At 39.7% G+C, this 18,762-nt stretch overlaps 1 protein-coding gene across 2 annotated transcripts in view; it reads right to left on the reverse strand.

The window, feature by feature from the left end:
* Nucleotides 1–6: 6 nt before the first annotated feature.
* LOC122074659 (metallocarboxypeptidase A-like protein TRV_02598) overlaps nt 7–18,762 on the reverse strand; it is a 25,513-nt gene continuing 6,757 nt past the window's right edge. For both annotated transcript variants that reach the window (XM_042639579.1, XM_042639580.1), the window contains exons 5-11: nt 14,076–14,145; nt 13,927–13,982; nt 13,528–13,653; nt 1,505–1,644; nt 581–653; nt 420–494; nt 7–326 (exon numbers count right to left, since the gene is read on the reverse strand). In XM_042639579.1, coding sequence (XP_042495513.1) covers nt 15–326; nt 420–494; nt 581–653; nt 1,505–1,644; nt 13,528–13,653; nt 13,927–13,982; nt 14,076–14,145 — 852 coding nt within the window. In that variant the 3' untranslated portion in view covers nt 7–14. The remainder of the gene's footprint in view (nt 327–419; nt 495–580; nt 654–1,504; nt 1,645–13,527; nt 13,654–13,926; nt 13,983–14,075; nt 14,146–18,762) is intronic.

Raw genomic sequence — 18,762 nt, forward strand, 5'->3', positions numbered from 1 at the left:
AAAAAAAAAAAAAATCAGAATGGCATGCCAGAAACTACTGATCTACTATACTTGGCCTTTGAAATCCTAGAACAGAACATGAACAACAAGAGCACTGAAGACAGTAGAAAGAGCCTGAAATAAGTCCTTATCTCCTGCATCCCAAGCTCAAGAACCTCCTTCTTCTTCCCGTACCTACTGCTCCTCTCCATCAAGTACCCATCTAAATAATCATTTATGGATATCCATTCCTGTAAATTAGCTGAGGACCCTGAAATGAATCCCAGATGGTGTGGCCCCTTCTGGAAAATCGTCAAGAATGCGGCACACCAGTTGTTGAGAACTCTCTGAAACCATGAAGCCGAAAAGGAAAAACATAATGAGCCTGTTAACAATTATAAGGAAAGCAGGAGCATCTGTTTTAACAGTGAATCACATACATTGAACGTGCTCAGGTCAATTGGATTGAACATTTTAAAGCAGTCTTTTGATGAGGCCTCTACATCTCCATAAATCTGTAAAATAGAGACATAAATACATAATATCTCCATGGATTAATCCCTCAAGCAACAACCGAGAAGAAAGTTCCTGTCATTCTAACCTCAAACGTGAATGCCATGGGCACCTTGACTATGTCATACATGTAATCTGTAGCAGTCCCATGAGCCAGATACCTGAAATTATGTAGGACTTATAAGCATGTCCATGGAGAATCCATTAAAAACACAAAATGAAAACTAAGAAAGAAATACTTGTGGGGAAAATGCCAAAATAATGGAACTGGTTACCCAAAAAGTAGCTCCAGGGTTCAAGACCAAGTATCCTGCAATCAGTAGTGTATAATGTATACACTCTTGATCGCATACAGTTCATGGTTCAAACATAATGGATTGCAGACTCCTTGGTGCTGAAACTTGAGATTATTAACATCACTACTCAAAATAGTTTTGTGGTTTTTATTTTTAGGATATCCACTACAGAATTCCTATTCTTGGCAAAATTTTAGGTAGGCCTGCAATGCTAGCATGTTAATACAATTGAATAAAAACTATAACAGTTTTACACTTAGGTTTGAAAAGAATGCCGGATTCTACGCTTCCTAAAGTTATTTGATAAAATAAATAAATAAGCAAAAAACAAAAACAAACCAAATGAGAAGAATGGATGGAGGCGTAGCTTAAAGAAAACAAGGTGGAAATCTGGAATAACCTTGAACTAAGGGAACAAAACAAAAAAAAAAATCAAGAACATGGTCTTCTATTGCTCGCTCTTCTTTTTTTCAAATGCAAGAATAAGGATGCTTTATAACTTACAGCTGAAAAAAGTGATCATTGGTTCTCTTGAAATGCTAAGATAATTTTAAATTTTGGAGTAAATGGTCGAAGCACTGGATCCATTCTGATCATTTTTACTATCATGGAAGTCAAGGAAATGGTAGTCAAATTATGAATTATTATAGAATGACCACTTTAAATTTTTGTAATATCATCTTACTATCTACGTTCTCATTATAATTGATACCCACCCAACAGAGCCGCCCCCTGACCCAATTGAGCAACGGTCGTGGCAGTGAAGATGATTTAAATCTTTGAGCATCATTCTCATTATGTCTGAACTCGAACCATCTGGAGTAGTGTTTCTGTGGTCATACGGCATGAACAGAGCCTGGACAAAGCAACTTTTTGACATAAGAATGTAATAATTTGAAGATAAGATAGTCTCAACAAGAGAATCGAAGGAAAAAAGAGGAGACAGTAAAAATAACAAGAAACAAAGAAAAACTAGAAATAAAGAACCCTGAGCAACACAGTTATATTCAGAATCCACATTCAAACAAGGGGATTACTCATGTATGCCTCCCCTGAATTTCCCTTTTATTTCTATATAATCATATACTTGCATAGTTTAGGTCTTGCCCAAGTATGACCTCAAATCATAGTTATTAAGACATTGCCAATGCATCCCTAAGGCGACGCCCTAGGCTTCAAGGCGATATGGTTAGGCAAAGGCAGTCACCCACTCTATGGGTTTCACATAAGATGGCCACCTTAATAGCAGTTTAGATCTTGCCCAAGTATGACCTCAAATCATAGTTATTAAGACATTGCCAATGCATCCCTAAGGCGACGCCCTAGGCTTCAAGGCGATATGGTTAGGCAAAGGCAGTCACCCACTCTATGGGTTTCACATAAGATGGCCACCTTAATAGCAGTTTAGATCTTGCCCAAGTATGACCTCAAATCATAGTTATTAAGACATTGCCAATGCATCCCTAAGGCGACGCCCTAGGCTTCAAGGCGATATGGTTAGGCAAAGGCAGTCACCCACTCTATGGGTTTCACATAAGATGGCCACCTTAATAGCTAAGGCAACGCCTTAAGATGCCTTACTACGCCTTCTATGTTTTTGTTTGTTATTTTTAAATGTATTGCCATATATTCCATATATTTTTCTATGATTGGGAGGTCTATGGGAATTCTGTAACCATGAGAACTATAGGATCAAGTCTATATAAAGTCAAAAACCACAATTTGGTTGAACAAATCACAAATTGCAAAGTCCTTTTGATTGTTTTCTTCTTTGTTTAGGAGAACCAGGGCACCAATGTTCCTTCTTTCGTCAATTTCAGATCCGGCGACTCTCCTCCAGCGATTCTTCCTCCGGTGAGCCTACCTCAGGCCATTCCAGCTCCGGCAAGGTACTCCTTTTCTTATTTTTCTTCTTTTATTTATTTATTTATTTTTTTTAAGTTCTATGTTACCGAACAGAGCCACATCTCTCTCTTATGTTTTTTCTTCTTCTTCTCTTTTTTTTTTTTTCCTTCAAGTTCTATGTTACCAAACATTGCCTCATCTCTTTCTCTTCTATTTAGTTTATTATTATCTATGACTATTAGTCAAGGCAGCGACGGTGGTAGGGAAGTTAGCAGTAGTGATGATGTTTCTTCAATGAGATCGAAACTTGTATGTCTCTTTTATTATTCAAATCTGCATTTCTCTTCTCTATTCACATGTACTTCACGTGGTTGTTTTACATGCATATGGAAATTTGGCCAGAAAACATTGTTCTCTTTTTTTCCCTTCTAGTTCCCATAGAGATAAGTATAATAAATACTTACATATTTTAACAACCATTTTTCCGTATATTTATAATTTTGTTTCACAATTATATTATATGCTATGATGAAGGTGAACTCAGTATATTTACTTTATTGATTTGTTTTTCCTATAAATATCTTGCATTGGTATGAATCATTAATATTTATTTAGTATACAAGTAGAATTATATAATTTTTAATATGCTATTTGTGCCACATAAAATGGTTACATAAAAAAACAACACTAGAATGCTTTATCGATAAGGCGATGCCTTATGCCTGCCCTATCGCCAAAGCTCTTCGAAAGACGCCTCCGTCGCCTTTCTGCCTTAATAACAGTTGAGAACCAAAGATTTAGAGAATGATTTAACTTGTCAGTAATGACAAAGGTCTTTCTTATTTAAAAGAAGATTAAAATAAATCAAATAAGAGAAGTAAAATAACGTTGACTAAGCGTCCCTATCTAAAAGATTTACTACGGTATATAGTAAATAATAAAACTTAACCAAGGTAAAAATAAGACTAATTACGATTATCTCAACACTCCCCCTTAAGTCGGTGCAAATATATCATATATGCCCAACTTGGAAACAAGAGGATGAAATGCCTTACAGTGAACAGCCTTGGTAAACATATCATCTAACTGATTTGTAGTACTAACAAAGGGAATGCAGAAAGTCCCTTGGTCAAGCTTCTCTTAGATGAAGTGTCAATCAATCTCAATATGCTTGGTCCTATCATGCTGTATGGGGTTGTGAGCGATGCTGATCGCTGCCTTGTTATCACAATACAGACGCATAGGACCTTCAACATTAACTCGGAGATCACTCAATAGGCTCTTAAGCCAAACAAACTCACAAATCCCTTGGTCCATTATGCGATACTCAGCTTCAGCACTAGACCAAGATACCACGAATTGTTTCTTGCTACGCCAAGTAACAAGGTTCCCTCAAAGGAAAGTACAATACCCAAAGGTAGATCGCTGATCATTAATAGATCCAACCCAGTCAACATCAGTAAAGGCTTCAATCTTCAAGTGCCCCTGATTAGAATACAAAATACCCTTTCCAAAAGCGAATTTCAAGTATCATAGGATCCGGTACTCAACATCAAAGTGAGGTGTCCTGGGATCATAAACAAAATGGCTAACAATACCCACAGCATAAGCAATATCGGGTCTGGTGTGGGACTAGTAGATTAGATGGCCAACAAGTCTCTAGTACTGCTCTTTATCAACAAAGTCACCCATTGCACTGCTCAGCTGATGATTGACCTCCATAGGGGCATCTATAGGGTTGCACCCAAGTATACCGGTTTCACTAAGGAGATCCAAAACATACTTCCTTTGGGAAATGAAGATACCTCTGTTAGATCTAGCCACTTCAATCCCAAGGAAATACTGAAGGGGCCCTAGGTCCAGTCTCAAACTCTATCGCTAGTAAGGCCTTAAGGTTGGATATCTCCTCATCATTGTTACCAATAATCACAGTATCGTCAAAGTAGACAATCAGAGCAGTGACCTGATTACCTTTCACCTTTGTGAACAATATGTCATCCAAAGCTTATTATAGCTTTCATAAACCGGCCAAACCATGCCCTAGGAGACTGCTTGATTGTCTACGTCTAGCACTGGAAGGAGTTGCAAAGCCAGGAGGAACACCCATATAAATTTCCTCTTTAAGATCTTCATTTAAGAACGCATTCTTGACATCCAATTGTTGGAGATTCCATCACAGATTTGCAACAACAGATAGCAATGCCCTAATAGAGTTCATCTTTGCAACTAGGGCAAAGGTTTCCTGGTAATCAATCCCATAGGTTTGGGTAAAGCCCTTGGCCACCAAGCATGCCTTGTACCGCTCAACTATCCCATCAGCATTCTGATTAACCGTAAACACCCACTTGCACCCAAATAATTTCTTTCCCTGAGGAGGAAGAACAAGTTCCCATGTACCATTTTTATCCAATGCCAACATTTCCTCAACCAATGCAGCTTTCCACTTTGGATCATTTATGGCTTCTTTCCAACCCAGTGGAGTAGACATAGAAGACAACGAAGAAATAAAGACCCTATAGGAGGGAGATAAAGATGCATTGGAAACAAAATTGGAGATGGGCAAAAGGTATAATATCAAGTATAGAGGCTCTGAAGAAGTAACGATATCAAGTATGGGAGAAGTATTACCTGATACTGGTGGATCCGATGGAGGTGCTTCAGAAGGGTATGGCTGGTTACTAATGGTGTCTTGCTCCTTGGACCTTCGAGTGTAAGTGATCACATCTCATACAGGCTGATCTGGTGGCTCCCCCTGAGCGGGAGGGATACCCTGAACAGGAGACGTATCAATAACAAAAGGAGGCTCTTCCTCAAGACTCTCCCCCTAAAGAGGTGATGTGAAATGCACCTCAGACCATGAAAAATGACATCAATGGTGACATACAAGCAGCGAGTAGGAGGGTGATAACACTGATACCCCTTTTGAGAAGCTGAGTAACCAAGGAAAACACACTTTAGAGTCCAAGGATCAAGCTTGGACCTTGAAGGAGAGGAATTATGGGCAAAACAAACACACCCAAATACCCGAGGAGGACTAGAAACAATTGTAGGATCAAGAAGAAAAGAAATTAGGCGCTTAAAGTTAAGTGCAATAGAGGGCACCCGGTTAATAAGGTGGCAGTAGTAAGAACAGCATCGCCCTAGAGATATTTAGGAACACCAGCAGCAAACATTAGAGCCCGAGCAACATCAAGGAGATGACGATTCTTGTGCTCTGGAATCCCATTTTGTTTAGGGGTCCTAACACAAGAAGTTTGGGAGAGAATGCCCTGAGAATCAAAGTATTCCTGAAACTCCCCATCTATATACTCAGTGCCATTATCAATACGAAGGACTCGTACAGTGGCATCAAATTAGGTACGAAGCATGGCATGAAAAGATTTAAAATGAGAAAACATCAGACTTATTATACAATAAATATACCGATGTCAGACGAGTATAGTTATCAATAAAAGTAATAAACCAAAGCCATTCCTATTAATTGTCCGAGAAAGACCCCAGAAATCTGAATGGATAATAGAAAAAGGAATATCACTTTTATTTTCAGTAGGAAAGTAAGAGGTGCGTGTATGTTTAGAAAACTCACATACATCACACTTAAGTTGGTTCAAACCACAATGTTTAACTAAAGCAGGAAACATGAGACGTAAAATATGAAAAGAAGGATGTCCTAGACGATGGTGCCATTGGTGGAGTTGAGAGAGAGAACGATCAGAACAGAGAGTATGTGCTGCCACAGGAGGCACAGCCGGTGGAGAATCCAAGTAGTAGAGCCCATCACGGACCTGACCATACCCAATCGTTGCACCCGTCACCAGATCCTGAAAAAGGCAGCGGGTAGAAAAAAGTGAACAGAACAATTCAACTCGTTGGTTAAGCGATAGATGGAAACAAAGTTAGCACATAATTTAGGGACATGCAACACAGATGAAAGAGAAATTGTAGAGGTACAGGAAATGAAACATTTACCAGAAATGGGGGGCCAAGGAACCGTTAGCCACACATACCTTATCCCTACTGAAACAAGGAATATAGGTATGGAAGACCTTAGAGTTATTTGTCATGTGATCGGTAGTACCCGAATCAAGTAACCATAAAGGAGAATGAGAGGAACAAACAAGGAAACTACCTGTTTGAGCAAGGCTGGACACAGGAGAAGCAGGAGAAGTTCCCATTTGGGTGTTATAGTTGCTTGAAGCAGCCATTTGATCCGGAGAGAACGGTGCAACTGCGGAGGCACTATCAACAAACTTAGACAGATAGGCCTAGGGGCCTTGCTTCCAGTTTTTCTATTACGCCCACCCTTGGGATGACCATGGAGCTTCCAGCATGTCTCCCTGGTATCGTGAGGACGACTGAACAATTTCCCGAGGGGTAGAACCCTTACACAGGGTTTTCGTAGTTGGAGTATCCAATAGTGCAAACCAAACAGAAACTATAGAGTGTAGCATAATAGAGCGACGATGATCCTCAGATAAAACCAAGTTATATGCCTAGAGAAGAGTCAGAAAAGTCTCACGACCTAATACCTGTACCCTGATCTGATCATATTCAGGGTTGAAACTTGTCAGAAAGTCAAATACCTGTTCCATTTCACGCTCCGTCTGAAGTGTACCAGCATAAGTAAGGCAAGCTATAAAGACTGGATGATAGAAATCCAGCTATTGCCAGAGGCTGCATAAGGTGGAATAATACGCAAAGAGAAATAACACTTTCTGAGTGGTGGAACGAACAGTACAGCGAATCTCATAGACTTGGGCATAGTTCCCTCCCTGAAAATAGGTTTACTTCAATGCATCCCAGAGATCCTTAGCAAAGTTGAACAAGACAAAGCTTGGACTAATAGCAGGGTCCATTGAATTTATCAGAAATGACATAATAATGGCATCATTAGCTAAGTAGATGTTAGCAACGGCAGGATCAGTCGGTTGAGGAGTGACTCCTATGAGAGAACCAGAGAAGTTATTCCCATGAATAGTAAGAAGATAAGCACGAGGTTATGTGAGGTAGTTCTGACCATTAAGTTTGATGGGTCCAGGATGAAGAGTGGTCTGAGTACTTGAACGGCGTCCATCAGGGGCCTTCAGTAGGTACCACAACATCCTTGGCATAATTACTTACAGTAGTCATAGCTTAAAGGAGAAAAAGCGCAGGTAGCAACAGGCGCAAGCACAAGTAGGTGCAGGCAGCGGCAGCAGGCATGTGCAGCGTAAGCAGGCGCAGTGCAAGGCGATGGCAACAGCAACGATGAGAGGCACAGTAGCAAGTTGCAGACAGTGGCGGCAATAGGTGGCAACATCAATGAGAGGCGCAGCAGCGGTGGTAGGCGACAGCGAGGCACAGGCAGCAGCGGGGCACTAGGAGACGCAAAGGTGTAGGGAGTCACAGTGGCAACGGACGTAGGCGTGGTGGGAAGGCATAGTGAATTAGGGTTAGGTTTGCATGGAACAAGGTTTAGTCTACCGTGCTAGACTAGGAGGCAAGGGCCCCTAAAGGCGGAGAAGAAAACCAAAAAAAAGGAAAAAGAACTTTTTGGGGTTTTTGGCTCTAATATCAAGTTGAGAATTAAAGATTTTGAGAATGATTTGGCTTGTCAGTAATGACCAAGGTCAAGAAGATTACAATAAATCAAATAAGGGAAGTAGGATAACGCTGACTAAGCATCCCTATCTACAAGATACGCTAACTAAGCGACCCTATCTACAAGATTTACTACGATAAATAGTAAATAATATAACTTAACCAAGGTAAGAATAAGACTAACTACGGTCATCTCAACAATAACTATACCTCGAATAGAGCCAAGTGAAGGGCAAGGATCCATATAGCAGACCCGATGCAAGTGTGTTTTTACATGGTTACTGTTATTGTGTTATTTTATTTTCACTCCTTTTCCTTTTTGTCATCCACTCTAGCAGAGGACACCAGAGATTTTCCAGGAGATCTTTGTGCCTTAGAGGGGAGATGTGAATACCTATCCTTCTATACTGGATAAGATCATCAACGAGGAAATCTGATTTTTAAAATTAATCGATAAAATTTTGATTTCACTTTTAATCAAACCCCAAATCTGGTTGGGATATCACCTTAGTCCTTCTTACCAAAATGTGAATTTCGTTCCAACCAAATGAAGTAGGGAATTAATACAAAGCCAGCCAGCCACGCTTCTTTGAGAGAGAAAATGCAAGCTTTCCTCTTCCACCACATAACCAAATCCGTAATAGAGTTAAATGGTCGCCACGCAATATTAAAACATGCCAAAAAGAAATTCCACACCGATATAGCAAATACTCCCTAAAGACATGGGGAATGGATTCCGTTTCTGACAAGCAGAGCTCACACTTAGAGGGAAGAGAAACTCCTCTATTCATTACCTTCTCATCTGTAAAGAGCTTACCATGGAGCAACTTCCAACCACACACAGATTGCTGAGGCTGAAGAGAGTTTCCCCATACTGCTAATTTCTAGGGCACTTTATGTTTCTTCACACGTAGTGCCTCCCCTGCTGATTAAACAGAGAAGGAACCAGAAGATGTAAAGCACCATAAACACACATCTTCCATAGGGGCGGAGAGCATCGTATTAGACTTTGCCAAGACAAAACAGTTCTTCACGAAGTGCAACTCCACCTATGGAAAAGACCAACCTGTGGTCAGTTATGAAGTCAGATAACTAGGTATCAAAACCCTTAAACAATGAAGGGTCCAAACCCGATAATTCCACTACTCAACCATCTATCTTGCCAAAATCGGATTTTATTTCCCCTTCCCACAGACCACCTCTCTTTACTGAAACAAAGCTCCACATTCTCCTTACTCTTGGCCAAACTGAAGAGGATTTATAGCCTATTCTAAAGGATCCATCTTTATTAACAAAACTGAGCCCGAAAGAATTTGCTCATCTTAGTCTGATCATGCTTGATCTGCCAAACCAGCTTACTAAGTAAGGTCTTATTCACTTCTCTTAACCGTCGAATGTCTAACCCCCTGTGACACCCAAGAATACGGAAAGTGTACCAAACCCGGCTAGGAGATCAATGAGGTGTCCCCACCAAAAATACGACAAGTACCAGGGAGTTTAGGAGATCAGTGAGGATATGCAAATTGTAGTCCCACATCGCCTAAGGGGAGGTTGCTGGGCTAGTTGATAACCTTTAGCCTTCTTAACATGGTATAATGCATTTTAAAGGCTTGAAGCACATGGCCAAAGAGGACAATATTGTGGCAAGGTTAATGGGGCCGGGATATTACACTTACACCCCCCCTTCATGCTGTGGCTTACAGATCACCTCCCATTTCACTGCAATTTTTTTGGTAGACTCTATAGCCCCTGAAAAAATAAAGTTCTATATCCATCTCTCCATGGTTTTAATTAAGGACTCCGACCACCAATAAATAAAGAAATTGTGAACTAGAAAACCTGAGATTACAAACTCTACTAATTCCACTCTACCAGCCATAGGCAAGATTTTGCCTTTCCAACCTGACAAAGAACCCTTGATCTTGTCACGATATGGAAGAAGTGGCTCCCTTAATACTCTGCGCTTAAAAATTTCCACTCCCAAATAACGAGTGGGAAAGGAACACACAAGGATACCGATACTTCAGATATTCTCTGCCTTCTGAGAGGAGATAAATTCCCAAAAGCATAATTTACTCTTTTCTAGGTTCACCCTTTTACCTGAGAACTCTTGGTACTGAGTCAAAATATTTTAGATTACGAACATGCATAATCGATGCATTCATAAAGATCAATACATCATCCACAAAGAGCAGATGGCTAGGCACACGTACACCTCTAGGACCAGGAGGGATTTAATAAAGTCGTTCTTCAGAAGTTGATTCAACTCTTAACAAAATACTTCCTATGCCAAGATGAAGAGCATAAGGGAAATCGGGACTCCCTGTCGAAACCTCTTTCCACTCCAAAAAAACCCATAAGGCCTCCATTTGGAAGAATTGAGATCCTTGTTGGAACCAGAATTTGGTGTAGCCAAAAGGCTTCTGAGAACCCGAAACATTACAGAACGGAAAAAAGGAAATGCTAGGATAGAGTCTTATACGCCTTCTGAACATCGAGTTTGATGCCCATGCCCCCACCACGAGCAGCAGAGTGCATAATATTTGCCAACTCTGAAGCAATTCCAATATTAAAATGATCTTCCCTTTTTGAAAATCACCCTGCTCCTCTGACACCAATCTCAAGAGTTTAGGAGCCAACAGCAACGCCAAAATATTTGATAGGATTTTAACAAAAAAATTTATCCATGCAGAATCGATCTAAACTTGTCAAAAGACTGCCCCCCCTCAACTTTGGGGATCAAAGTAACAAAACAATTATTACCTCCATCAAGGACCTTAGAAGAAATGAAGTGATGCAGATCCGAGGGAGTCGGATCGCTTAGGGACCACAATAAAGTAGTAAATTCAAAATCTAAGGAGTAATGGCAGTATTGTAAATAAACAAAAGCTAAAAAGGAGAGTGGCAATTCTGTAATTAGATGGAAATTATAAAAGAATGGCAAACTTGTAATAATGGGTAGTTAGTAAATAGAAAGCCAAGATTTGGTGGAGGGGTAAACTAGCAAGCAAAATTAAGACAAAAGGTTGGAAGAAAAAGAGGAAAAAATAGGGGTAATTCTGGGAGTTAACAGAAAGAAGGAAATAAAACCTACTTTTGATGTGTTCTCCAACCTCATGACAGCCAAGGGTTCACGTTGGGCACCGGAGAAAGGAATCGAGCTTCAGCCACAGGAATCTCCTTCAACAGTTTAGAAATTCCAGATTTACTGTCGCCTAAGCTTGCTGGATCAACCCTAATGAGTATAGTTCACAAATTCAAGCAATACATGGAGTATTGAGTCTGAAACTCAGAACCAGCGTTAGTTGCAGGTATGATCTGCAACTCGTTGATCTGCTCACTATGGAAGAGGGCTTTGAAGGATAAAGCTCAAGGGTTTGGTTCGCATATGGCACCCAAACCTTCGATCCAAATCCCAGATGCAATCGATGGGATTTATTGGTTCAGCAACACTTCTCGTAAGCCTGAGATGATCACCCAGAACAGGGGAAGGGAAGGGAAGGAAACCAGAATAATAAAGAGGAAGAAGAAGAGAAGGGAAAATAAGGGACAGAGAGAAATTATTAGAAAGGGAGAAGAAAAGAATCACCGGCAGCCATATTCATGGTTCTCACCCAAAAAAAATCATCAAGTTCTAATTCTCCAAAATTCTAAAACTGAAATTTCTCCATCGATTACATGTCCAATATAAAGAAAAAATAAAAAATTAATGGCAACTAGCTTAACATGGAAACTAATCTAAAATTAGAAACTAACTAATTTCAAAGAAATTGTTTCTAAAACAAAAAAAAAAATCAAATAAAAAGATTTTTTTTTTCCTAAATCCATCGTGCAATTGCATCATGAAGAAACATTTCATTACTTCAGAAAAATTCTCACCAACAAAGTCCCAACACCTGAAGAAGGCACCTGAAAATACATCTTGTCTCGGGGAGCTCTCCAGGTCTAGGTCCCAAATTTCTTGGTTGACTTCCTCGTTAGAAGGAATAGCCTCCTCCCAAATTATCAATATCATCAATTTCCTTGGGAATGCATTGGAGAAGCTCAATATGATCAACCAAAGGAATGCTCTTGTGGAACTCCTCATTAAAACTCTCCACATACTTGGCAATATGAGTTTGATCATTGATAAGTAAGCCATTCTCTTTCTTCAAAGATCTTATAATATTATTCCACTCCAAACCTTCATTCAAAGGTGAAATTGTTTTGAATTTCTATCCCCTTAGGACATCCACCGAATTTGGGATTTTTCCGCCCACAAATTTTCATGACACTCCTGCACCTTCACATTGCTGTTTTCGAATCCGCTTCCAAATTGAACAATTCATCATTCATACCCTCCCTTTCAATCAACTCCAGAGCAATTTCTAATTTACCTTTTGTATCTTCAATAGCAACCTCAAAATTTGAAAAAGCTGATCTTGACAAGGACTGAAGAACAGGTTTAAGGCGCTTTAATTTTTTAGAAAGACAACAGCAACTTCTAATTTGCCTTTTGTACCTTCAAGAGCAACATCAAAATTTGGAAAAGCTGATCTTGACCAGGAGTCTTCAACAGGTTTAAGGCGCTTTAATTTTTTCTTCACTTTTCGGCAGGAATGGACATTTTAAGTAACATCCTGGTACTTATTCATCAATCTATGTATGGAAAAAGGAGGTTGCTAGCTGCTTCATTCCTTTGATGCGATCAGGATTATCCCGGTTGGCAACCTCGATTTCACCTACACGTAACCTACCCCCTCCTAGTCCAACATTCAACTTCAAACATCATGGCTAGTCTTACAACTGTTCTATAGAATTCACCTTTTAGTTTCAGTGACATGCATCAATGAGACCACTCAAAAAAGCATTTCTCCACGAATGCTTCTCTTTACCCCCTCCCCTCCCCCCCCCCCTTTCTTTTTCATGGGGGGATAATCCCTTGCATTGACACTCCAAATAGGTTGAGGCATTCTATGCTTTGGAAACTTCAAATAGGTTGTTCTGATTAAAAAAAACACGAAATACATCTAGGGGAGAGAGAGCAAAAAATAAACTTTGGTTAAAGAAGTCAGACAAGTCCAAAAAGTTATAGAGAAACGAAAAAGAGAAGAAAAAACAAAAGGGGTGGGGGGTGGGGAAAGATAATGTCAATCCCCAAATTTGATTCATATTTACACTGCATTCTAGCGATGAATATGGTGGGTTTAACATACAAAAGTCCACCAACTTTAACTCGGTAACTTAATGTCTCACAAGAGTTTGATTGAAACAACCGGTACGAAACATGTAACAAAATCAGTAAAAAATGAGTATTAAGGCAAACAATACTTACTTCCATTCCAGAGTGCACATTGACCCATATGTGTGGGTTAAATGATTTGGAGATTTTCCGCATTATCTGGGTCTCAGGTTCGCTGAAGGGAGCCACTCCTGGATTTTCTTCATATGGATCATAATCCTACATAAAAAAATTCAGAAGATGAAAACGAAATAAATGTATTGGACCACAATAATTCCTCCATTGTATTGAAATGAAAAAAATTAATCCAAATGAGGAAGTGAACCAGTAAGAAAAAGAGGGAAAATAATCAGTTCTAGAGTGAGTGACAAATAACAAGCTCACTGTAGCCTAAGTCAATTGCTCCATGAAACACCCAGTTATGTAAGTATTGGGCCAACCCAAGTGGCAAACAAACAATTGGAGAAAATGATTATACTAGAGCAAACCAACCTTCTCTTTCTTTCCCCAATCTACACTCCAATTTCTATTGAGGTCAACCCCCCTTCCTGTAAAACAAAAGAAAATTAAGCATTTGAATATCTTGATGAGAAATCACAAATATTGTATTGTATCTAAATCAATAAAATGAACTGTATGACCATTTCTCCTCTCACAAAGATCTCCTGCTTCAACTAGTCTGCGGCCACTCAGATTTTCCATTGGCACCACCTGAAATTTTGAAAGATATGAGGATTCCTGGAGCACCTGAGTTCCCTAAAGCAACTCTTTAATATAATGACACAATATATAGACTATCTATAATAAAATGACACAAAATATAACTATGGCACAAAAATTGTTCAAATTTTATGATCTATTTTGACATGAAACAACGTGAATGCATCCATGCCAGATATGGTTCAGCAATACCCGAATGATTTATGTCATTATTTTGGGAACTGTCGAACATTGAGGTATAAAAGTTGAACAAGCTTCAGAAATAGACTCAAATAGGATATATATATATATATATATATAAGATATAAATGAATAAAAATGAAACGACAGACGTCCTTCATAAGAACTGAGAGTAGGAAAATGAAAGCTGACAGGAAGTTACATTTACAGAAAACTGGGGTAAGAAAAAAAAAGATAAATTAATGTTGTTCTTATGGATCCAGGGCCATCACCAGAAGCTAGCCCAGTGAGCAAGTTATCTCCACCTCCATGTGGATCAAATAATAAATGCAAGTTATTACATAGTGCATTCTTGGAGTTGACCCCTAACCAAATATTAAAAAGGCTGGTCTTTAACTTCTCAATTTTTTAAAAAAAAATTCCAGTACAAATTATACGACTACAATTTGTTCAAACAAATTTAGGCATTGGTTATCCTTAACTAATGCTTTCCACAGCACTAAATTCAGCACCATGAGTTTCATTATTATCATCTAACTTACTTATTGATGCAGTTGCACGATGGAATTAGTTGCTATCTTTAGATTTGATTTTTATTTACTTCCTTTATTAGTTAGAGATTAGATTAACAGTCTTTTATTTATATTTGATTTTTATTTAGTTGCTATCTAGGTTTAGTTTCCATTTTTAATTAGCTTCCAAAATTATGTCATTATTTTTCTTTAAATAGCCCTGTAATGGAGAACTCAGTTGAGAGATTTGAAATTTTGATTTGAAATTGGATGTTTACTTGGCTGAAGCTTTGGCTGCCGTGACTCTCTCATGTTTACCTTTTTTTTTTTTCCCTCCTCCCCTGTTCTGGCGAAGGAATAGACCCTCACAACTGAGGATTGCTCTCTTTCCTCTCCTCTTCTTTTCCCTCCAAATTCTGGGCGTTTGATCTTCACTCTGAGGTGGTTTAAACCTTAGAAATTCATACCTGAATGTGACCTCTGCTGTGAGTTACAAGACAGATTTCAGGTCTGATCTCTAATCTACCGCCAGGCTCTAATTCAGGTTCTTCCTGTGTCCTTCCAGCCTGCAGTTCCAAGCATCTATTTTATGGGTTTGATAGAGCCTCTTCTTGAGGATATTCACCAGAAATTCTAGGCCAAACAAAGGCCGATTGAAGGAGTACTCTTGATCCAAAGCCTCCCTGGTTTTCCACCTCTTACGTTGGCTGAAGGTAGAAGAAGAAAGACTCGTGAGTGGTTTAAAACCCTTTAATTTTGTTTTTCCCATTATACCCCTCAAACCCCTTGAGTTGTGTCCTTTAGTATTTGTTCTTTTATGTAAAAGTCCCTCTTTTGTTTTACCTCCATATTAATACCCCTTCCATTCCACCTTTATTTACTACTTACCCATGCCCAATAATTGCTTCCAAAACTACCCCTGGCCTATAATTCTAATCCCCTTCATATCCTATCAGTTACTTTAACCTCCTTTCCTCCTTTTGAAATTCCTTTTATTTACAAGTCTGCCACTCTTTTCTAAGTTTCTGGTAATTACTTAATTGCCATTCCCTTAAACTTCAGTTTATTTACAGAATTGCCATTATTCTTTAAATTTTGAATTTACTACTTTATTGTGGGCCCTAAGCGATCCGATTCCTGTTCTTGGAACCCGGATCCGCATCAAGTGGTATCAGAGCAAAATTTTCCTGTAATTTTCTAACCATGGCGAGTCACATCACCAATGTTGAGTTGCACAAATTGTATCGTGAGTTAGCCGAGAACCAACAGAATACTGATGCTAGGCTTGAGAGGACTGAAGCCAAGTTTGATAAATTTATGGAAGAGATGATTGCCTTTATGAGGAGGTCCGACAAGCGAGCTGAAGAAGGATCCTCTACATTACCCCCTCAGCTCAACACTTTACGGATCGAAGACACACCTCAGAGGCAGCAATCTAATCCAGTTGTTCCCCAGGATGTTACCCGGCAATTTTCTGACAGAGATTATGGCATCAAAGTTGAGATTCCCGAGTTCAGTGGTGAAAGGGGACCTGAGGAATTTCTTGACTGGCTTACCAAAGTTGAGAGAATTTTTGCGTATAAGTCTCTTCCAGACGTGAAGAAGTGTGAACTCATCATCACCAAGTTTATTGGGTATGCCTGTTCATGGTGGGATGATGTACTACATGCAAGGTTTGTCAGAAGACTTGGACCAGTTATCAATTGGGAGGTCATGAAGCAGATCCTGACTGAAAAATTTGTTCCCCTTAATTATGAAAAGGTAATGTTTCATAAATTACTTAACTTGCAACAAGGGAACAAAGATGTGGATTCTTACACCCTCGAATTCCACAAACTGTCTTCAAGGTGTCGGCTTCAGGAAACAGACCAGCAACGGGTGATGCGATATATCAGTGGATTAAGTACTGAGATTCGACTTGAGTTGGCTAACACTGATTTCAGGTCTGTTGATGTGGCAGCGGCTCATGCCAAGACAGCTGAAGAGAAGTCCATTTATTGGAAGGGTATGCTCAAGACTCCTTCAGTTCATAGACCTCCACCACGTATGGAGGAAAAGAAGCTTGAAGCTCGCAGAGTTGAAGAGAAAAGGTCAGAGTTCAACAAGGATAGTGTTGGGGTGAAGAATATCATATGCCATAGTTGTGGCGAGAAGGGTCACTATTCCAACAAGTGTCCCAACAGGACTCGTTCTGTGAACGTTGCAGAGAAGCAGCCGACAGAGAAGAATGAAGATGAATTTCATTTATATCCTTATCCGCTCGAGGACGATGATGTTGTCGATGATGAAGATGAGGATGTAGAAGCTCATTCAGCTAGCCTTTCATCCTGAAGCTCATTCAGCTAGCCTTTCATCCTTTTCGAATAGACTAGTTGATAAAGCTCCTCTCTTCAGACAGAAGGGGACTCTCCTGCACGGCTCCGACCCTATTGATGTTCATGTAGTTGTTGATACTGGGGCAGAAGCAAACTTCATATCTGCTGAATTTGTTCGAGCACACAACCTTCCACAAAAGCAGCTTTTCAAGAAGATTCATGTGCGAGGTTTTGGACCCACAGCTCGAGAAGAGGCCACTGCAGTTGTTCGAGTACACCTACAGTTTGGGCCGTTACAGTACCATGTCACCTGTTTGGTCACCCCATTGGCACATTGTGACATTCTTCTAGGGCGACCTTGGCAGCGACATGCAGGCATTCTCTATGATGGTGCACGGAACACCATCAAGGTGAAGCAAGGAGGTCGTATGTACTTAATGAGGTCACACGCATTATCAGACATGCCACGTCGTCGACTGACTCCTGCTCTAGTGGCACGTCAACCTACCCTCCCTCCTCTTGGTGTTATGTTCCCATCTTCTGCTTCGAGATACGTGCCACCTCATCAACGAGCAACTTACAAGGGTATCTTGGGAGCACGATCTAACTCAACGGAGTCGAGTTCTTTTAAGACCGGGAGAGCTGATGCAGTTGCACGATGGAATTAGTTGCTATCTTTAGATTTGATTTTTATTTACTTCCTTTATTAGTTAGAGATTAGATTAACAGTCTTTTATTTATATTTGATTTTTATTTAGTTGCTATCTAGGTTTAGTTTCCATTTTTAATTAGCTTCCAAAATTATGTCATTATTTTTCTTTAAATAGCCCTGTAATGGAGAACTCAGTTTAGATTTTTGAAAATTTGATTTGAAATTGGATGTTTACTTGGCTGAAGCTTTGGCTGCCGTGACTCTCTCATGTTTACTTTTTTCTTTTTTCCCTCCTCCCCTGTTCTGGCGAAGGAATAGACCCTCACAACTGAGGATTGCTCTCTTTCCTCTCCTCTTCTTTTCCCTCCAAATTCTGGGCGTTTGATCTTCACTCTGAGGTGGTTTAAACCTTAGAAATTCATACCTGAATGTGACCTCTGCTGTGAGTTACAAGACAGATTTCAGGTCTGATCTCTAATCTACCGCCAGGCTCTAATTCAGGTTCTTCCTGTGTCCTTCCAGCCTGCAGTTCCAAGCATCTATTTTATGGGTTTGATAGAGCCTCTTCTTGAGGATATTCACCAGAAATTCTAGGCCAAACAAAGGCCGATTGAAGGAGTACTCTTGATCCAAAGCCTCCCTGGTTTTCCACCTCTTACGTTGGCTGAAGGTAGAAGAAGAAAGACTCGTGAGTGTTTTAAAACCCTTTAATTTTGTTTTTCCCATTATACCCCTCAAACCCCTTGATTTGTGTTCTTTAGTATTTGTTCTTTTATGTAAAAGTCCCTCTTTTGTTTTACCTCCATATTAATACCCCTTCCATTCTACCTTTATTTACTACTTACCCATGCCCAATAATTGCTTCCAAAACTACCCCTGGCCTATAATTCTAATCCCCTTCATATCCTATCAGTTACTTTAACCTCCTTTCCTCCTTTTGAAATTCCTT

Source organism: Macadamia integrifolia, chromosome 3 (genome assembly GCF_013358625.1).
Source record: "Macadamia integrifolia cultivar HAES 741 chromosome 3, SCU_Mint_v3, whole genome shotgun sequence".
In the NCBI taxonomy this organism is placed as follows: domain Eukaryota; kingdom Viridiplantae; phylum Streptophyta; class Magnoliopsida; order Proteales; family Proteaceae; genus Macadamia; species Macadamia integrifolia.